The sequence below is a fragment of the Thunnus maccoyii genome, chromosome 19 (genome assembly GCF_910596095.1).
Source record: "Thunnus maccoyii chromosome 19, fThuMac1.1, whole genome shotgun sequence".
NCBI classification, from domain to species: Eukaryota; Metazoa; Chordata; class Actinopteri; order Scombriformes; family Scombridae; genus Thunnus; species Thunnus maccoyii.
In genome coordinates this window covers 14138476-14160870 of record NC_056551.1, presented here as the reverse complement: position 1 = coordinate 14160870, position 22395 = coordinate 14138476, and the positions used below count along the sequence as shown (strand labels likewise).

Below are 22395 nucleotides of genomic sequence, written 5' to 3'. Positions count from 1 at the left end.
ACACTGAAATTTACATATTTGTAGTGAAACAAGTCAAATTAAATACAAAACAAATCTCTTTTTTAATTTAGATGAATCAACTGAAGAGTCCGTTTTGACTTTTATTTCAATGTAACTGCCAGCGATGGTGGCTTCGCAGACGTTTTTCCACCGGACTTTTGTAGTTCTTTTCGAGACATAATCGTTCTCAGAAATGCCTGATATATCCGACTCTGAATTAAAACTGGGGGGGGGGGGGGGAGTGGGAACACTTTTTCCTCTCACTGCTCATATCCGGGCTGAGAGGCGTAACCTGAACGCGGCATATGACTATGGAACATACGCGAGGGGAGCATAGGAGGGGAGGGAGGGGAAGCTGCAGCTGCGCGCTGAACTACATTACCCATAATTCCTCCCGCGCCATCATCAACAGCAACAGCTCCTCGGATGTTGCGATATCGCTGGCAGCCAGAGATTGCTGTGGTTGCAGAGATTCGGCTGCTGGGTAGAAACCTCTGTCTTTTTTGGTAGATGTCAAATTGTGTAGCTTCACATTTGCAGCTACAGTTGCAGCAGAGGAAGGCTTCGTTTCCCTGTCGCCTCTGCGGTTGTTGTTTGTGTGTTGACGAAAGGCTGATTCGCGCTAATGCGTTAGCTAACTAAAATCACAGTTTTGTTGTAAATTGGAACAATTAAATAGCTCGACTGGCAGCTATGTGGCGTCAAACGGACGCTCCACTTGACTGAGGATGGATAAATTTGTCGGGCAACGCTATCTCACAAGTTACACGTCGGACACATCGCACTCGGAGACATTATCTTCAGAGGATAACCTGGATAACCTTACACGAAATGTCATAGCGCGTAAGTAGCTAGCACTTAGCTAGCTTAGTAATGGCTGGACGAGATGGAGAAGGACCTAATGTTATCAGCAGCAGCAGCAGCCGACCATGAACAGCTGGATGGATAGCTAAAGAAATACTTTATCCGGGGATGCTATAGCCTCCTGGGTGGTCTAATTCACTTACATAACAGCTAGTCGCAACCGCTCTAGCTATAACCAACTGGCTTGTGTTGGCAAGCAAATGGGAAATTTGCCACCAAAAATCTGGGTTGTCTCAACATCATCATCATAAGTGACAAAGGCATCACTGCATGTTTTGAGGCTGCAAATAGACTTTTCCTCGGATTCTTTAGGTCTTCAATCTGACCCGCATTGTCTATAAAGTGCAAAAAAATCCAGTGCAAAGGAAACGAGAAGCTCATCTGTGTGTCTGTCTTGAATCTTGAAGCCACAAACACTCGTCCTGTCATATCGACAACATGAGGAAGTTCTTTGATTCACGTCGGGAGTTGGTCAGCTCTGGGCCCGGTTCTGGAGGAGGAGGTGGCAGCTCTGGATCCAGTCATGCAGGCGGAAATTTCATTGGACGAGCCTTCACAGTCGGGCGGCATCAAGTCACTGTGGAGGAGATAATTGCTGAAGGTGAGAGGGGGTTGCACAGACCAGATGGTGTCATTTGTTTTGTTTATTTTCCCTCGTTTTATTCTTCATGCATGTTGTTGATAGGAGAGTGTCATGTGTGCCCGAGTGCATGAGTCACATGGCTGTACAGGGATATAACCATATACCATTCCCACAGTAATGATGGAGCTTTGCATCTATGTATCCTGGATATATAAATGCAAAAGAGAGGCCTACTGCTTTCTCTCAGCTCTTCTCTTGACTAGCACAACAGTTTCCTGGTAGCTCTTTTATGATTCAGAGGAGTGATTCAAGGAGATGGATACCTACTGGGTGTCTGACAGTTATTAGATCCCTTTGAAGTGAATGAATGTAGGGCTAGTGTACAGTAGATATTGTATTTTGTGATTCCTTTATAGAAACCAGACGTAGGAAATTTCTAAGACTGGAAATTACTCGTGCTGGAGTAGAGGCCTGTAGCTGCAGGTTAAGCCTTTACTTGTTTTAAATCTGGCAATACAGTATTGTATTTTTGGTAATATCTATTTCTAGTTCTATTTCTAGGGTCTTAAATAAGAATAGCATTTTCTGTAAACATCCTGTGAGCCATCAGCACCTAATAGTTTTGTTCAGATTGCATGCATTCTAATACAACTTAAGAAATATTGTAAACAATTGTAGTGATATATGGTCCAGTAATATATTCTTAATGACTCCTTTATAGAGAAAGACTGTTCATTGTACATTCGACAACAGACTTTTGTAATCATCCTCACCTTACACTATTCGTCATTAAATCAGTGTGTCAGTCTGGCAGCAAGTCAAGGTTTTCAACGCCGGTGTTCAGTCAGTAAATAATGTAGGAAGATTTGGTTTTGCATTTGGTCAAAATATGTCCTCCCCACACTTTAATATCTGCATCAGAAGTGGATGCAAACCCTCAAATGTTCACAGGTGACTTGCAGATTTATAGTACTACAGTGCCATGCAACACCGTAGCACACGCGTCAAGTTGAGGATGCAGTAGAAGCCGCAATGTCTGGCTGAAATTGATGAGTCTGTCACAACTAAACTCTGCAAAGTGAATTTGTGGTCTGAGCTATACCAGATGGTTAGGCCTCAATGTAGGCCTCTACGTAAACCCTGCAGCAATGACATGACTAATACATAACACGATAAGGCTGCACCATTTGGTGTTGGTCTTGATCACCCGTATTGATGCAAAGCTACATGGACACAAAAAACAGCTTTTTAAAGTAATAAGCATGGCAGCTGAATTTCCAAAAGCTTGATGTCCTAAGAAATCTTGTTAAAATGGTGTAAATGTGAGATTTGAACCTAAATCTTGTACTAATTGGAGTTAAATATGGTAACAATAATATGGTTCATGTCAAGAAGCGTGTTCTGTCTAGCTTTTTGCCCATCTGTTTACTCAAGATTTTGGTGATAAGTCTGATAATGGTTTATTTGTTCTCTGTCTCAATCCTGTAGGTGGTTTTGCAATTGTGTTCCTTGTGCGAACAAACCAAGGAGTGCGTTGTGCCCTGAAGAGGATGTATGTCAACAATGAGCATGACCTGCAGGTGTGCAAATGCGAGATTCAAATAATGGTGAGTTTATCAGATTAAACATGTCTCTGCTTGTTCTCACACTGAACTCTTTTTTCTCTATGGGGGTCAAAACCACGTATTAAGGCAACAACAATTCAAATGTCTTTTTGAATATATAATTGTAGCAGCAAATTTCCAAGAAATCCACAGATGAAAGACGTTTTATTCTGTCCAGAGTAACTAAGAACAAGCGCTGAATTCAGTCCTCACACAGCCTGCAGCAGCGTTGTTTGTACTGTATTTATTCATCTGGTTCGTGGTGTGCTTTGTTTTTGTTTTCATAGTATTGTCTTGCACGTCCTGCTCTCCTCGCCTGAGCTGGATTGTAAAATGAGTTGTAGGGGGTATGAACACAAATTCTTAAAAGACTATCTGGTTATTGATGAGATGCTATTTCCTAAGCATTAAATGTTGGTGTTGGCAAAAAATAGTTTGAAATAGTTGGCCTTTGACAAATGTATGATGGACTCCAGATCAGGGTTTGAACACATTCATTTCTGTCTGAAGATACGCTCAGAAAGGAAGCGATGGATGTTCCATTTACTAAAAAGTGGCTGATTGTATAAACATCCAACAAATTATATACAGTACACTGTAACAACACAGGGCCTAATTTTACTAACTAGTTCAAAGATAGTGTCAGTTGTCATTCTTCTTCGATGTTTTCTTTACCTCTCAGTCTTACTCTTTCTCTCCCTCTCTCTCTCTCTCTCTCTCTCTCTCTCTCTCTCTCCCTCTCTTACACACACACATGCACACACACACATAGACAGACAGTGCTTCACCTCAGCTGCAGCACTTGACATTTTTTCATTATCTAATAGATTTCTGATTTCAGCTCTATTTGCAGCACCCTCTGCAGGCAATGTCCTCACACTGCATCTCAGAACACACTGATTGGACGTTGACACACTGCAGGCATTGTATGAATAGATTGTGGCATTCAAATTCTAAAAATGTTGAGATATCTCCTTCCTACCCAATCTCCTCTTTGTGTGACACATTTTTTAACTTCTGTGGCATCATAAAAGTCATCATAAAAGACTTCTACTCTCTAACACTAGTCACATAATATGGGACGGCTCTGCAGCAGTGTAGTTGTCTGTTTTGGCACAAACTTTATACACGGTTGTGTGTTCATGCTCTTGAATGTGTGTCTGTGGTCTTGCAGAAAGACCTTGTCGGTCACAAGAATATTGTTGGTTATCTGGACTCCAGTATCACAGCCATGGGATCAAGGGACGTATGGGAGGTTCTCATACTCATGGACTACTGCAAGGGTGAGTGCTGGAAGGGAAACGGGTGTGGCAATAACATGCTGTAATTACTGAAAGAGTTTTGGTATCAGTTTCAGACTATGTCATTATGTCATTATGAAAACAAAACAAACAATTATTACACAATAAGTCTGAGCAATTATTGTACACATATACAGTATGTAACACGGTATAGATGTGAGTTTCATGGAAATTGTGTTTTCTGGTTAAAATATAATTTGATATAACTAAATGTACATGCTCCAGTCATGAGCAGAGACAGAGGTACAATTCTTTTTTTGGAAAAATTATTCAGCACTAACTAACAAAAAAGGCTTGCATTAGATTTTTTAGAATATGCAAACTAAGCGTAAAGGATGAACTATGTGGTTTTGTTTTCTGTCATAATAGAAAAGATCTTTGCTTATAACAGAGTATAAGTGTTGTAATAGAAGAACAGACACAATAACAGTCAAATACCAGTGAGGTTCATTTCTCCTGTTGTTTAAATGTGCTGCTGTATATTGAATATTATTTTGCAGGAGGCCAGGTGGTCAATTTGATGAATCAAAGGTTGCAGACTGGCTTCACTGAGGCTGAGGTGCTACAGATCTTCTGTGACACCTGTGATGCCGTTTCTCGCCTGCACCAGCGCAAGTCGCCCATCGTCCACAGAGATCTTAAGGTGACACATTTTGCCACTTGCTGTTCTGTGTGATGCTCGGCTCTGCAGTACGTAGGTGAGGACAGTCAGCCAATCCCGTGTTAATACAGGGTCTAGATCACCATGCTGTGACGTGACATCTTTGAAGGAATATGATTGATATGTTTGTGTGAGTTCAAGCTGTTTTAATTATGGACTGACTAAGGAGATTGGAGAGGAGACTGTCAGTTGTCAAAATACTTCAAATACCTTTCCGTTTTTGCAGGGACCAGTCAACTGCAGTGTGGTTGTCGCATTAATTTTAAGTTACTGTCACTAAGTAGTTTTGATCCATATGGAAATGTAGCTTTTTATTGCAGTGCAGATTTCTTGATTTTCATAAAAACTGAAAGTGGAGTGTGCTGGAATATAATGACAGGAGCATGCCGGTTTTGACTCTGATTTAAATCTGCATTTCATAATGTGAAGGTGGCTGCACATTGGTTTTCGTATTCATTATCTCAAGTGTACATCTTGCAGGGGGCAAGAAGCTACATTGTTTGATTTAGAGAGGGTCAATTACAGCACAACCTGCCTACACTTAAGGTCTAGATTGGTTCCTTTCATGTATAACACAGTGTTGTTCTCAATTAAAAGGCGTCTGTGTGAGTCTCATCTCTTGTGTTTCTACAGGTGGAGAACATCCTCCTGCACGACAAGGGTCATTATGTTCTGTGTGATTTTGGCAGCGCCACTAACAAGTTCCAGAGCCCACAGACTGAGGGAGTGGCGGCCGTGGAGGAAGAGATCAAAAAGTTTGTGCCTCTTTTCATCTGCTTTGGCAATATTTGCAGCTTTAATGCATTAGCATTTCTTTTTAGGTAAAAGGGCACAGAAACTGTCAGCAGTTTTTCATTCATGAGCAGCTTTATTGAATTTTCCAAGTTTATCAACTGTGGAGCTTTGCATAGCACTGTTAGAAATATTTCTGTGTGTGCAAAGGACGTTTTTCTTGATGCAAAATTAAATTTGATAATGCTGAAATCACTACTTTCTTGAGCATTTATTCACATTTATGAGGACATACTACTGTGTAGGCCTTCTTTCTTTCTTACTCATTTATTCCTGTCTTCTTACAGGTACACTACTTTATCATATCGTGCCCCTGAGATGGTGAACCTCTACAACAACAAGATTATCACCACAAAAGCAGATATCTGGGTGAGTAACTGTAACACAGCGCTTCAAGCAACACGTACTGTGTGTAAAATTTTGTAAAATCCACAGTTTTAAACTCAAATCAAAGCTGGTGTTAATGTGACTTACTGGTATTTTGATTTCTCTTTTCTTCTCTGCTCTTCTCTCTTTGTGTTCGGTGCGACGGGGCATGCATATGATTGTCTTCTCCAGGCGCTGGGCTGTTTGCTGTACAAGTTGTGCTTCTTCACTCTGCCCTTTGGTGAAAGCCAGGTGGCCATCTGTGATGGCAGTTTCACCATTCCAGATAACTCCCGCTACTCTTATGATCTTCACTGCCTCATTCGTTAGTCCTTAAACATTAATTCATGTTTGCGACAACAACATCAAATTTTGTTTTCACAAAGGCATGCACCAGTGGTTTACACATGAACGTCTTCTTTTTTAATGCTACACTTTTTGATTCTCACTCTCTTTTTTTTCTGTTTTTTCAGGGTACATGCTTGAACCAGACCCAGACAAAAGACCAGATATCTACCAGGTGTCCTTCTTTGCTTTTAAACTAGCTCAGCGGACTTGCCCTGTTCAGAATGTGAAGGTCAGTCTGTTGCTGCACGAGGGTCAGCTGAAATTTTTGGATTTGCTTTGCTTTCTCTCATCAGCAATTGATTTTGTTTTTGTCTTATTTGATGGAATCTGCTCTTGATTCTGTGCCTGACCCACATAAACAGACATCTCAGTTGTCACAGTGTGAGAGGAAAATCTGCACTAATTCATCAGATGAATACAGTAGAAAGTGATTATTAGCAATGATGATATTTATCAATAAAACTGCCAGATCTAAGACTTAAGTTTTAGTTTTAATTAAGTTTTTATAGTGCTGTCTCATGAAGATTTATTGTAGATGTCTTTAAAGATGTTGCATTTTTCCATAATCCAGAATTCTCCAATTCCTTCTAAACTTCCTGAGCCAATCAAAGCCAGTGAGGCTGCCGCAGCAAAGAAGAGCCAAGCTAAACCGAGGTAAGCATGACCTGCTTACATTACATTAAATCCAGAGTAACACTACATTTGTTGAAGTTATTAGTATTCTCATATTCATTAAATAATTATGTAGACACTGTTTGCCATGATTAACAAGTAGGCTAACATCCTCCCTTTGTTGTCAGACTGACAGATCCAATTCCCACCACTGAAACCTCCATCACCCCTCGCCAGAGGCCCAAAGCAGCCCATACCCAGCCTGCTGCTGGCATCCTACCCATCCAGCCTGCTGCTCTCACCCCTCGCAAGCGAGCTAATCTCCCTGGTGGTACAGCTCAGCCCGTGGGTACGTACAGTGCTCCGTCATTATTCTTCTATCCGTCCTAAGAAAAAGAAACCAAGCTATTGAATAAAGATGTGCATAAGTACAGGAATCCCTCTAATCCTTTGTGCACACATTGAATTCTGCAATTCTCAACAGGAAGAGATCAAGTATGCAGGTTAAGATTCATGCAAATTAAAGCAATCTAACCACAGGCCCAAAGTGATTATGAAATGATTTACTCCAGACTGCTACTCTGAAATGCTGCTTCAGTTAAAGTCAGTTTTTGTACCAGTTTTAAACCATTTCTCAGCATTTTGTCCTCTTTATTACATTTTGTTTAAGATGAACATAATCTGAAACATACGTCTGTATAAATACTTGTTTAAAAGAAGTATCCATGCTCTTGATTAACATGTAGTCTGTTCTTTCTGACGTCCCTCAGGAGTCAGCTTAAACCTCTCTCAGCCAGCTGCAGCTCTCCAGTCGCAGAAGGCGCAGACTTCAGCTCTGCCACTCATCCAGTCACAAAATCCCAGTCAGGCTGCGGCTGCACAGAAGCAGGTATGTACAGATAAATTACACGGAGAAGACAAAAGAGGTGCAACTTGATAAACACCCTGCATCTTTTTTTCAATATACAAATGTGCAAAAACTAAGGAAGGAAAGGAGAAAGCAAATGTCAGCGATAAAGTCTAATGCCTGTCTGGGTAGACGTACATATGTTGTCAAACTAGTGCTGAAACAATTAGATGGTAAATCAGTTAGTAGACTGAGAGAAAATTAATGAGCAATGGTTTTTTGATCACTTAAGTCATTTTAAAAAAAAAAGTGATTTCAGCTTTGTAAAAGTAAGTATTTGCTGCTTTTTGTTTTAGACTGTTGGTCCGACAAAACAAGCAATTTCGAGCTCTGGAAAATTTTTAGGGTCATTTTTCACTATTTTCTGACCTATTATATAAATGATTAATCAGTTAATTGCAAAACTTAATAGATTGATTCATAATGCAAATAATTATTAGTACCAGCCTTGCACATATGTAAATCCACAATTGCTTTTTTGACCTCGAGGACTCGGTTATTTTGTCATTCGACGATGGTTTGCAAATGTAACCTTTTAATTGACAGTGGTGCTTTTGTCTGTCTTCGGCCACGCAGCCTGCACCAGCCACAGGAGCAGAGACTACAGCAGCGACAGCAGTATCCCCGGTGACCAAGGCTGACGTCCAACCACAAGCACAGCCAACAGTTCAGCAACAGACCACACCTCCCTCTGTGACCAGCGCTGCCTCCCAGCAGGCAGCACAGACTCCATCCAGCCCGGCCCCACCTCAACGCCCAGCTCGACGCAAGCAGGCCGGCCAGGCTCAGCAGGCTGGCCAGGCTCAGCAGGCTGGCCAGGCTCAGCAGGCTGGCCAGGCTCAGCAGGCTGGCCAGGCTCAGCAGCCAGCGGCCCAGCCTTCACCCAGCAAACCAGCCTCCGGTCAGCTGCCTGTATCTGAGCAGCAGCAGATCACTCAGCCGTCAGCCGCTCAGGCTCAGCCTGGCTCCACTGAGATCAACCAGAAAGCAGCCGAGACGGTAAGTGGCCTGCTGCCCATCATCAAGCTTCAAAGAGTGCCCGAACATTGACATTAATTGGAAGCTGACAGAATTATTTATTTGTTATCCCTTTGATTTGTTCATAATCTGGTATAACATATTTTACCATTGTTGTTGTTTACATTCTAAATATATTGTAAATCACTTTGCTCCTTTTCTGTTTCTTCATTCTGTTCTTCTTTTTGCTTTCTCCAAAATATTTGATTTGAGCCATACTGATGAAAACCCATCAATTTGGCTCTGCTGAGACCAACTTTTAAACACATTTTACTGCGAGTCTTTTTATGAGACAGCCAGATTATTTGTTTCTATGTTGTTGATCTTGTTCTTTTGATGTCCTTATGACACCATGTCTCTTTGGATCAGACTCCACCTGCTTCTCCAAAGACAACTGAGGAACAAGGCCACAAACGCATCCCGAGCGACGCCACAGCAAGCAGCGTCGCTGGAGCTCCAGCAGGTGACTCCTCACAGCAGGCGCAAGGAGCAAATGGAGACGCTGCCCTCAACCAGTAATTAGCATGTTTACTACCTAAAATATAACATGTCTTGATGTTCATGACAGATTCAGTTACTTTCCTGTTTGTCTTAACATAATATTTTGTGTGGGTTTTTTTTTCTCCACTAGATCTCTTACATCTGAATCAACCATCATCCAACCTGTTCAGGCTGGTGTTGGTGATGCAGTCCAGGACCAAAGCAAAGCTGGACCAACTGTTCCTGCCTCTGGCTGTGCCACCAACACCCCTACACAGCCTACATGGAACCCATTTGATGACGACAACTTCTCCAACCTCACTGCAGAGGAATTCAAAACTGACGACAAAAAGCCTAACGGTAAAGATTGTGTGCGTGTAGTATTTTAAATATGTCATGTAAACAGTAAATAACTGCGATTTTCTTTTTACCAGATAAACCTTCAGAAACTGTGACAGCGTCTTGTGAAGAGTTGATACCAGGCTTGCAGGCCTCAACTGTAGAAAATTCACTGCAAGAAACCGGTATGTCACATTTTACCCCTTAGATTGTCTACAGCTTCAGTTTTTCTTGTATTCTTCATGCACCTGGACCCATGAAACTCCACAGACCCTATAGTTGCATCATTACAAAGTCATGCAGTCTTAGAAACACAGGGTGACCCCACATAACTTTATTCATTCCAAGATTTTAATAAACACCAAATACAACGCATCTAATCCATCTTGAAGGTGCAGTGTGTAGGATTTAGAGCCACTAAATTCTACACACTGCACCTTTAATACCAAAATTCTTCTGTAAGTATGCAATGAGGGACTGGAACACAGAGATTGTTAAACAGTACAATTAATTGATTATCCCAATAAGTTTAGGGTTCAAGTGGTTAAGTCTCAACATCATTCCTATCAGCTGTCAGACATGCAAGTTTGTTTACATCGAGGCAAAGCAGATATAAAAATTGATTAATTTCTTTTGCAAGTAGCTCAGACTGAGATTTACTGTATTTATTATTATTATCATTATTCCCTCTCATTTTCTTTTGTAGTATAGTTTCCTTTTGGGGCTACTACCTAAAGACTTTTTTTAGCTTTGTATTGCATTAGGGTGATTTTTCATCTTGCATGGCACTGGTATCTGTTTTTGTCACAGAGCTTTGACTGGGCATGTTATTTGTAATGGTGTTGTTGTAGACGTTGTTGCCTGGGCTGATGGGATTGGGGAGTTGGTGGAGGTGTTATTGTCAATATATTTACAATTTTGTCTTGTATGGTGTTTGTGGGTTCACAATGAAAATAATAAAATATAGTTTACATATAAGTTGTTCCCCACATTAATTCCTCTCTGGTGTTCCGATGCCACATAGTGCATTAAACTGTATGAGTCTGAAGGAATCTAATGAAATGTCAAACCAATAAGTAAACCCCTTAATGCACCTGATCCATTACTCTGAGAGCTTTAAGTAGTTTTCAGACGAAAGAACTGCCCATGTGCATCACATAAATAAAATAAAGGGTTTGGTCAGAACAAAGTAAATGCCAACATTTAAATGATGGTTTTTATAAAGTGCTCTGGCAGGACTGCTGCTATAGCTGGCAAATGATGCCCCTGATAGTTTATGTGCTGCCTTTAATAAGAAAGAAAAGTTTGAGGATTGATTGCTGTCTTAATAATGACGTGAATAAACTGGATATTGTTATAATGACTGGATTTAAAGTGCTCATAGTTGTTAGTGATATCACAAATATACTTAATGTTTGTAACTGACCTAAACAAATTTGAACCATCTGTCCCAAAATGCAGTTTTAGACTTCATAATACAGATTATAAATCTTTGCTGTATCACATTGTTTCTGTTTCCCAGTTGAAAGACCATCAGCAATTCTTGATGTGGATTCAGGAGACTCACTGTTGGTTGTCCCAGATCCTTTCCGTACCCTCGAACTGTCAGATGCACCAGGTAAACATCTCTGTGGCCCATGCTGAACACACAAACACACCTTTGTGTGGTCTTTATTTTAGTTGTGGTAAAATATATACTGTCATATGTACTGTCTTCATACATAACAATGAAATGTGAACTCAATTATCTATACAGATAAATTTGCCAATTATGAAACATGTTATTTCAGAAATCGTTATGTCTTTAATACCTGAAAATGTATGTGTTTATTGTCCTAATTTATCCACAGTAAAAAATAATGAAAATAAATCATAACATGGAAGTACATGACCTAAACATTTGTATGTGATCAGCTGCCAGTCTGACTTTAAACCAAATAACATTTCAATCTAAGTATTTAAGTTAAAGAAGAATGAGATCCAACTTTTCTCTTCTGTTGTTGCAGGATTTTTTTTCTTTTTAAAATCATTATTTTTGAGGGGCATTTTATACTTTTATAGTGTCAGTAGAGGGAGATTACAAGAAATGAGGGAGAGAGAGCAAAAAGAAACCCACTTTACACTAGAAACACATTTTAAATAGGGATGCTGCAGTACATGGTCAGCTTCTTAACCCCCGAGCCTCAGGGCGCCCCTGTTGTGGGAATTTCTCTTGTCAATAAATTCTTTGATAGAGAGTTTCTCAACAAATTATGGACTTAGAGCCACAATTTTGAACCACCATTTGACCTTTGTACATTTTTAATTTGATGCAAAGGTTTTCTTTTCATCATGGTCTTTTATCCTCTATTCAACTCTCTTTTAGAAACACACCGGCACTATATTTTTCTTCCAGCCCTTTACATTTTTTCCTACAGCTGATGTTGTTATTGTACTTTGCTTAAGTATGTGTCCTTTCTTTTCCTTTAATTCTTCATTGGCCTTTAGAGAAGCTGATTGAAGGACTCAAATCTCCAGACACATCCTCACTCATGCTTCCTGACCTGTTGTCTTTGTCTGATCCCTTTGGTGGCTCTGTGGAAGAGTCTGCAAAAAGTATGTGTGTGTGTGTTCCTTTGCAAGCAGTGTGTTTCAAAATGTGTTTGTGGTAACACTTTACTTTAAATCCCCCTATTTAACATTATAAGCAATATACAAACATTGAATAAATGGTTTATAATGGACTATAATGAGCATATAAGCAGACTTAAGGACATTTTAGTCAGTAATTGTATCTTTTCATATGAATATTTTATATTATTTCAAATGTATTTTATTATGTTATCATTTATTATCCACTTATGGATCCCCACAGGAGGAGTTATACTTATTAACAAATATATTAATACATTACATGTCTTGAAAAGGCTACATCAAGACGACTAGAAGCTAGCAGTAGCTTTAGGGAAAGTCTCTAAGAGCTAATAAGAAATATTATCGTTTGTCTGACTTCTACCTCTTCTTCCTTGTCTGCCTTTGCCTTCTTCCGACCTGATCCAGACCCTCTCACTGCAGACGACTCTCTCCTGGGCTGCTCTCTGATCTCCGGTCCGTCCGCCCCTCCAGCAGGGAGCAGCGCCACCTCCTCTGTGTCCTCTGCCCCCACCTCCGCTGCCTCCGCTTTGGATGATTTCAGTCTGTTGTCTGGAGACTGTGCACAGCCTAAAGCAGGTAGGTTTCCACAAGAATTCACAAATGCTTTTTAATGCTTTGATCACATATTGTCTTATTTAAACCAGAATTTTGTTTGTTTTATACATTATCTTATTTCTAAGTTATACGTTTTTGTGTAGCTGAAAATTACAAACTCCAGCTTTAACAGTTCTGCACCCTTTAAGACCAGGAAAACATTTAAAGTTAATTAAGGTTAAGTTCATTTGAAACATTAAGCTATTTTTCAACACTAGAGGGCAGAGCACTTCCAAAATGCCACCATTGAGCCTTGATGAATTACATTCATCATTACATTACTTTTATCAGTTTCACATCATTTAAAAAATAGTTAGGTGCTTCTCTTGAGTGAAACAATCTCTAAAAACTGTATTCAGCGTCTCATATCAAGAGCTCCACAGCTGTGGTTCAGTTGTTGGCTCTTGGCTGGTGATTGAAGCCATTTGACAGTGCCAACTCTGAATCGGAGCCTAACTGTCTGCACACTAGCTGTATGATCCTAATTACTGCTGATCTCCCCGCTTCATAATTCCTTATCAAGCAGCCTTTGTGCCACTGGAGAGCAGCGGATGTGTTTTTGCAGTAACTGCTAATTTTATGAAAATTTTGATCACGGTGAGGAAAAAACGTTGCTAGTCAGTTTTTTAGATAGTTATCCTTTTAATTGGCCACAAAGCTCCTTTTTTCTTATCTTTTCCCTCTCATACTCTCACATCATCTACCCACATTTCTTTTATTCTCTGCAGACTCGTCTCTCCTCATCTCAGACTTCGAGCCCCAACAAGCCAGCGCGGAGGCAGGCACAGAAGAGGATGAGTTTGATCCTATTCCCGTTACAGGACGAAAGAATTCCCAAGGTAAGCCTCTGCAGTCTCCGTGAGGTCTCACAGATGGATCAGGTTGGTTCTTGTAGGATTTATAGACACATCCAGGAATTGGCTGTTTATTGGGTTTGTTACACTTGCATGCTAATTTGCTAAATAATTAACAATAGTCAAACTTACTGATAACAGGATCAGGTGCCTGCACTATTTTTTTACATCGCTCAGAGTCTCAGTTAAGAATGTTGAAAACCAGTAGAGGTAAATGGGTAAACTCTGCCCTCTCTTTCTCTCCTCTCTCTTTCGTTCTCGACCTCTCACCCCCCCCTTCCCCTCCTTGACTGCTATGTGTGCTTGTTGTGACTCCTGCTCCTCTGCTTCTCCTCCTTCTGTCTGCCTTTCTGTCGTCTCGTCCCCCCCCGCCTTCCCCCTCCCCCTGTCTCTCCGGCCAGTTTCAGGTGGCCACTCGCGCAGTAACAGTGGCGGCTCTGAATCCAGCCTGCCCAGCTTGGCCCGCTCCCTGCTGCTGGTGGACCAGCTCATCGACTTGTAGGCGACCCCCCACCCCCCCTCCCCCTCGTAGAAGCTGTAACACTGGATTATAGACTGGCATAGCATAACAGCAATCAACACTGTTGTCATAGCTAGCTTCCTGCACCCCTTGGCTGTCATCTTCATTCTAGCTCCTACAGTAGAAACGTCCTTCGCCTTTCAGCGCTTCCTCATTCCCGCCCTCTCTCGCCGTATCCATCGCATTATCTGGCTTCTATTCACCTCTCATCTCTCACCCTCTCGCTCACATTTTCTCTTTGTTGTAACCTCTACACGTCATGTATCGTCCATCGGTTAACATCCTCCACTAACATCATCCTTTCTAAAGATTATCATCTTTCAATCTGTCAATCAGGATATAATATCGCTATCCAGTTTGTTTGAACAATATTGCATTATGTCTAATAGCAAACAATAGAAGATCATTGTTGTAATGTACAATAGGCATAGTTATAAGTGGTCGTAGTTATTATTGTGCACAAGTGAATTTGTCGTCGTTTGCCTTTTTCAAATTCTCCTCCCCAGATTTATTTGCACATTTTTACAGTAAAACCATCAAAAGACTAAATGACCATTTAGTTTATTTCTTCTATAAAAGGGAAACTTCTTTGAAACTTTGTCACGTAGCCTGATTTTGCACAGTAGCATAAATGTTACCTCTGTCAGGGAATATCCTTAACAGTTTAAAGCTGCTATAGATTAGAAAAATGACATCAAATTGAGAAAACAAAACAGCCATAACCGCACCTCCTACTTCTCTTTCTGCTTCTGCTGCTCTCTGTGCAGCACAAGCACCGTATGAAGTTATTGTGAACAAGAGAAGAGTTGGATACTAAAAGTTTCCCTGAGCAGATTAAACAGTGAAAGTGCCATGAAATAATCTGTGAAGCAAACTGCTTACTGGTGGAGGTCTGAAAGTGTATCTGCTAAACTCTTAACTGCTACAAAATAACAAAATGAATTATATCCAAACCATTCAGCCAAGGAGAGCGAAACTGTACTTTTAAAATCAGGACCTGTTGTTCTTCTTTTGCTGTTTTTATCAGCTTATTTTTTAATTTTATCCTTGAGGCAAGCAATAGGTTGTTTTGGAGTTAAATGACAAATCAGGGTCATCTAGCAGTGTTTATAGCAGTGTGCCATATCAATAGAAAATGCATGAAATCATGAAATTAATTTGAATAATAAAAGTTATACACTACTAGCAAAAATAATAGAAATACAGTAGCTATTATATAGAGACCAAACATGACTATTCAGGTAAATTTTTTGGCATGAACATTCTAATATGGCATTTAAAAAATTATTTTAACTAGCTCACACTTTTTTTTTCCTTTTTAAAATTAACACAAACATTCACCCCGCATTGTGCAATCCTTCCTACATTCCTGTCATCTGTTTACTCCTCATTTATGTAAATAGATATCTGCGATCCCTGCAGGCTCTAATCCAGACCATAGAATTGGTTATTCTTCCTGTGTATATATGAAGTCATTGTCATAAAGCTTTACTTGTGGAAAACATATTGCTTTATTTGTGAATGTCTATACATATATATACATATATATGTGTGTGTGTGTATATATGTGTATATATATATAGACATTGTTCTCCTGTTAATAAATGTTAATATGAATAGAGTGTTAGAGAATGAATGTAAGAAATAAATATTAGTCTACTATAATAAAAATATCTATGATTCTTAACACCATAATCACTGAATAATAATGAAGAATATATAAATATTTCATTCCTCTTTGTGGAATTGTGTGTTGAGAAAGGTCCCCCCCCTCCTTGGTTATATCTACTTAATAATTGTCAGTACATTCAAATGTATAGATGATAATCCTAGTCTTTGTTCAACCTGGAGATTAGGCTGAATCCAATGTCTTATTCCACCTCCTCTTCCTCTGTGAAAAGAAAGTGTTGCGTGTGTTTACATGGACTGATGAAGGATTATATTTTTATTCAAAACAGTCGACAGTTTTCTGGAAAGTGGGACCTTAACCTGTTGGATCATTTTAGTCCCGTTTCATTTCATAGTCACTGCAAAACTAGGAACTTTTTCTGAAATTTTTGCTTTGTAAAGCTTTGTTTCGCTTTACCGGTTTTAGTGATCACAGAATTCATATCAAAAAGCATGGCAGTGTTGTTGAATGTTATGTTCATGTGTGTTGGTATACAGTGTTATGATAAGTATGTATGTGTGTGTGGAGTCGGAATTGTTGGATGTGTTTTACAGTAGCCTACTTGTGTTGTTGTTTGCTGCAAACATGGCGACGGTGACGTTGTCATTAAAAACTCTTGTGAAAGCACAGGCCCCCCTAAATTCTCTCAGGTAGTAAGAGCTACTTCGCTCTCTCTCTGAGTTGGATACATATTGGCTTACTGCCCCCCAGCCTCAATGTCCTCTCCATACTACAATAAACTGTCCAACAGCAGAACCGCTAGAGAATTTGTCCGATATGTAATGTGTGAGGGGCTCTGTGAAGTGCGAGAAGGTTTACTCTACTAGTCTTACAGTTCAGATACAACACTGCTGCTGCAGCAGTGCTATGCTTATTACAGTAGCATGTCCAGGGTTTGAAATAATCTGCTACAATCACAATAGAAATGATTCTATAGGATCAAACAAAGTCATTTTGCTTTCCATGCATGATTACAGTGGGAAGACGACCTCCACCTCCTTTTTTCCCATTTTGGCACATTAGAAATAGATTCTGAATAGCATTGATCATGTAGTACACTATGTTTTTAGTGAGATCTACTTAAAATACTCCGTTCTGGAAGTGGGATAAAATTTAAGAGATAACTTTAAATATTCAGGAATGATAGATTGCTTTAATTATTTTAACAGTAAAACACCGTTTGGTTACCTTTGATCACCTCACAATGCTGAATCTTAAAATCCAGAATCTGAGAAAAATGCAGCTTTGAGCACTGGTCTTTGATGTTAAAAAAGTCAAGAAGTTTCATGATAATTGGCTTTTAAACATCTTGAAAAACGGTGTCTGTGCTATATCAGTTTTAGTAATTTACTCCCAAAATTGAAAGACAGAGTATTTTGAGTAGAACTCGTGCAAAAACCTGATTTAAAAAAAAAAAAAAAAAAATTAAATATATCGTTTTGGTTCAAATAAGTCTTCAAAAAACATTACTGATGAAGCTGTTTTCATATCAACAGTCTCTTGGGCATATCTGGAGGTACTGTATGTGCAATTGAAGGCCTTTTTTTAAATCATCCTCTTCACAATCCTTCCACTGAACAGCTCGGTCATCTGCAGTTACTGTTTGAACCTATGCAACTACCAAGCTTCTCCCTGTAGCCGCCAGCGTGCTGTTGTAATCGGTAAAAGCCCAGCAGGTAGTGAGATTAGTCCTTTGATGTGAAACAGAAGCCCCTCATTTTCTCTGTGTTTTGCCAAAAATGGAAGCTGTCAGTTATCTGAAACTATTGCGTGTTTTGAGAAGCCTCTTCTTGTCTTTATGGCCCAAACCTGCGTCAGAGCTGTGGTATCGTGTGCTCCTTCTATTTTTGTGAGATAATTAAAGAATTATAAAGGGATGGCAAATAAAATACAAATGTGAATGTCAATGTGTTGAGTTTTAATTGTAAGTTTGTCTTCTGTTAATTGTTGTTCCAAACATGGGTTAATTATACCTACATAACCAGATATTTAAAGTCCCCCTCTACTCAAAAATGTGTTTTATTTTTATTTTACTTGAATGTTTGAGCGTCACTGTGCAGAATAATGTGTGTGCAGAGTTTGAGATAGAAGGCTGCCTTCAAAATCATCTGCTGAAAGGGGAAAGTTTGTCTGTGCTCACCTTAAATGTCAGTTTAAGGTGCGTACCTACGGGTGTGATTTTGTGACATCACAACTAGTTTTTAGAGCCAGTCGGGGTCAAAGTTAGGCAACTTACACAAGTGTGATGTGGAAACTTGAAGCCTCCAGTGCTCCAATACACTGAGAATGAACTTTTCAGTGCATCTTGTGTCCAGCAGTTAAATTTTTTAAATTAAAATATTTGCATATTCATAGATTCTGGATTTTTCATTGATTGAAAAAGAATACAAGTGTTTTGTTTTTTTAGAATCTTTTTACAAGTTTTACTTTTTTTATTGATAAAACAACAGACAAAATATTACCTAAAACAGAGTATTTTTATATGTCTTCAAATATTTCTGAAGGGGATCTTTAAACTGTTATATTGATTGTCTATCTGCATGAAGTGCTTTGGGTGGGAGAGTTAAGGCTTAAATTATCCAGTAAATGATTTGTTAATATATAGCATAATGCACGAAGGTAGGTTTAATTGTGTAATGCACTAATCAAAGTTTTATTTTGCTTGGATAGCAGGTTAATTCTACTCAGGTAAGACCAAGCATCGGCTTCACGCTGCATTAAAATCTCAATCCATCTTTTTTTTTTTACGTTTTTCATGATTCTGTCTTCCAAAAGGCTACACCTTTTTTTTTTTTGTTAACTTTCCTAAAGATAGTAGAGTCCAGAGTTAGAAATGTATCAGTCAGTAATTTGCTGGAAGTGTAACTAGTTTCACACCAGAACCCGACAACATTGTCAGACGACATTAGTTTAATGCAGATATATATGTATTGGCTTTAGAAGTAACTAGAAATGTCAGTATGTTTGAGGTAATTTTGTCCACCAGAGGGCACTGACAAGTTTACTTTTCAATTGTAAAATGCTCCACTCAGTACATATCCTCGATTTTAATAACCAAATTTAAGGGGTGTTTATAAGAAATGCGTCTCATGTGTTTATGTAAAAAAAAAAAAAAAAAAAAAAAAAAAGTTTAACAAATCTGCTTACATACTTTATCTTTATTGGATCTTTTTAAATTCTGAAATATTGATAACTGCCTTAAAAATACAGTAAACATCACGTCAGACTTGCAAAGTTTGTTGCACCGTTGCCACTTCAGTAGAACTTTGTCACCAATACCCAACAAGATTTTTGACCAGTTTCTGTCATTGGATTTTGATCCTTTTGATTTTGAAACATTCCTTTCTATGATGTTTAACATCAGTGATAAAAAAAAATAAATATTTTATAGCATACGCAAGAAATTCAGAAAGGAAACTTTTTTGAAAAGGTCAGCAAACCACTAAAGCATTTATCTTCATATCTGACCTTTCTCCCATCTCCTTCACATACAGACCTGCAGAGGGAGCTCAACAGTAATAGACTGCAAGCCACTGGGACTGTGGCTTCTGTGCAGTTCACTGAGGAGAAGCAAGGGATGATGCAGCAGAGGACCGCTGCATGTGTCTATACTAAACACACGTTGCCATCTGATGAGAGCAACATCCAACACCATAAAATACCAGCTCCTTCCACCAGCCTGCATTCCATACCTGTTGACCAAGTATCTCAGTTCCAGCCCTCAGACAGTCCCGTCACCTTTGATGTCTTCCAGCTGGCCCCTTTTAAAACACCAGGGAAAGAAAGCAAGATGGCATTCAGCAGCTCCTCTTTTTCTCCGTCTCATAAACCTACTGAGGCATCTGATGTATTCCTGCAGGCACCATTTGGAAAAAAGCAGGAAACCACCAAAGCTGCCCCTACTAACGCTCACATATTTAAGTGTGGTACACCGCAGATCCAAAGCAGCAGACAGAGTCACCTGGTGTCAGGATCATCTCTTTCTGCTTCTCAGTCTCTTAGCACTCGTGCCCCTCCTCTGCACACGGAGAGGCCTCTGCTCCAGCAGCCGGTGGCAGTGCACCGGGTCGTCTCCAGGATCGGTCAGCAGGCTGCTGTGGGTTCAGTAGCAGTGGGGCCTCTGCACTCCTGGACCATAGGGGGAAGAGCTCTGGAGGACCCATTTACTGCTGCGCCTTTTCAGCCAAGATGCTCTCAGGGGAAACCTTGATTATAAAGTGTGCATTTCTTTTAAAAATGCCAAGTCAGAGTCAGCTTTTTGTTTTTGCAGCTTAAGAAGGAGCCAAAGTATAGTTAAGTCACAGTGTTACACAAACTTCTAATGTAGTTTCACTCCTGACATCATTACTGCAGTATTAAAATGACTAAATTATCCTTTTATCACTTATGTACTTGTTTTCTACCTCAGTCATCTGATTTGCTTTCAGACTGAGCACAATGGTGCGCCATTTCAGCACTTTACAAACAGTCTGAACGTGGGCCGTGAGGTCCTTAAGGTGACCGTGAAGGATTGGTCCTGGACTCAGAATCTGACTGATAAAAACTCAATTAAGGATATCAAAAAGGGTTTTGTTGAAAGCTGTAATTTTTTGACTTATATAACTTGCTATTTCTTCAAATAATTAATAAAAAGCATTTAGCATGTTTTTCATTTAATGGGCCCATAATTGAAAATATGGGCCTGTTTTACTCAAATCTTTACAAACATTATGGCATCAGTGAACATTAATAGCTGCATTAGTGCTTTAACAAACCTGTCAGTGAAATTGACAGTGTTTGCAGCTTCCAATTCTATGTTTTAAATGTTTAAATGAGTGGTTTAACTTTTCATTTATATTTAGATTACAGGTTGTGCCTTTAATATCTGAGGTGTAGTTTTCCAAAATGGTTGCAGATTCAGTATCATTGTTGCAAAAGATACTAAACATGCGCTGAGATGCAGTCCAAAGAAATACACAGAATTTAAATGTAATCATGTAAAACATTTTTCACACAGTTGAAGGAGAAAAATAAATATTTATGCAGTTGTTTCTTTTATATTAACAGTTACAGAAATGTAGTTATATGAATATTTTCAGAAAAGACAGGCAAAACAAAAAATCCCAAATGGCTGGTCACTCAAGTGCTGTACGGATTATGAAGGACTTTAAAGGGGACCTATTATGCTTTACCTTATTTTTAGTCATATATACATATCTGTATATATAGTAGGGTAAACCTAGGTAGAAGTAATCCCTGTGAGCAAAAAGCACAGGCTTCAGACTGCCCTGAACGCTCAGTTTCCAACGTTTTTTTTCTGCTTTTAGCCTGAGCCAATGTCGGCTCGTGATGGATTTCTATATATGGTCATCTGCTCCACGCACAGTACATGAGTTCACTGCTCCACTTTGCTAATATTATTTTTCCATTGTTTTGGGGGTAGTCACGCCAAGCCATGATTCGTGTTAAGCTGGCACGCTATGAGTGTTTTTCCATAACACAGCACTGCAAAGTTTACCTGTTGGAGGTGTGCTTGTCATCTGCAGCACTTCATCATCATCACTGTGGCTGTTTCTGCTTCTACTATTCCTCCCTGCATTATTTCTAACTGATTCACCGGACAAATACCTCCAAATATGTCTGTATGTTGTGTAGAACTGTTTTTATTGAAGAATTTTGACACTAACAAAGCTCCGCTAATTCGGTGAGGAACACGTTTAATTTCCTATAAAGTCTTCGTAATAAAACTCTCCTGTTATTTAGTCATTTAAAAGCTTTGAATATGAAGCAGCAAAAGCAGGAAATGATTAGTTTTCATCAGTAGTAACTTAACAACTCTGAATCGGCTTCCCCTCGGTAGGCTTCCGGAAAGCTGGCCAATCAGAACAGAGTGGGCTCACTGGGAGGCGGGAGCTAAGACTGCCTGTTAAGACACAGAAGCTGAACTGAGGAACTGCATAAAGGGCCAGTATAAGATAAATAAGGAGTTGTTTGAACTGTGAATCATGAAAAGCTACTCTAGTGAAGTCCCAGAGTATAAATAAAGAGCTGGTAATGAGCATAATATGTCCCCTTTAATGATTTCAAGCTCAGTTCACCTGCTTTAGGGCTTGATAATTGTTCACAGGTTGCTGCTTCAATTTTTCCACAAATTGCACCAGTGTTATAGGGCTAGAGTTGTCTTCAAATGAGTCTTTTTTACCTGTTGATGTTGTTTGTCTCTAGTTTCTTGGTACTGCAAATGAAACATATCATCTGTCTGTGGTTCAAA

The 22395-nt window shown here is 39.5% G+C and overlaps 1 protein-coding gene across 3 annotated transcripts; it reads left to right on the top strand.

Moving 5' to 3' along the window:
* Position 1: 1 nt before the first annotated feature.
* LOC121885242 (AP2-associated protein kinase 1-like) lies at positions 2-21180 on the top strand. 3 transcript variants are annotated; one of them, XM_042394510.1, is made up of 21 exons: positions 2-484; positions 1272-1465; positions 2936-3054; positions 4226-4334; positions 4853-4995; positions 5647-5768; positions 6093-6174; positions 6364-6496; positions 6645-6748; positions 7091-7173; positions 7320-7480; positions 7902-8020; positions 8615-9037; positions 9425-9570; positions 9687-9895; positions 9970-10059; positions 11397-11492; positions 12362-12469; positions 12914-13084; positions 13831-13941; positions 19640-21180. In XM_042394510.1, the coding sequence occupies exons 1-21, from the start codon at positions 306-308 to the stop codon at positions 20353-20355; spliced, it is 3618 nt and encodes a 1205-aa protein (XP_042250444.1). In that variant the 5' UTR covers positions 2-305; the 3' UTR covers positions 20356-21180. The 3 variants fall into 3 exon arrangements, with proteins under 3 accessions (XP_042250444.1, XP_042250446.1, XP_042250445.1); XM_042394512.1 differs by lacking the exon at positions 19640-21180 and adding an exon at positions 14358-18052; XM_042394511.1 differs by having other exon boundaries at positions 405-843.
* The last annotated feature ends 1215 nt before the right edge of the window (positions 21181-22395 follow it).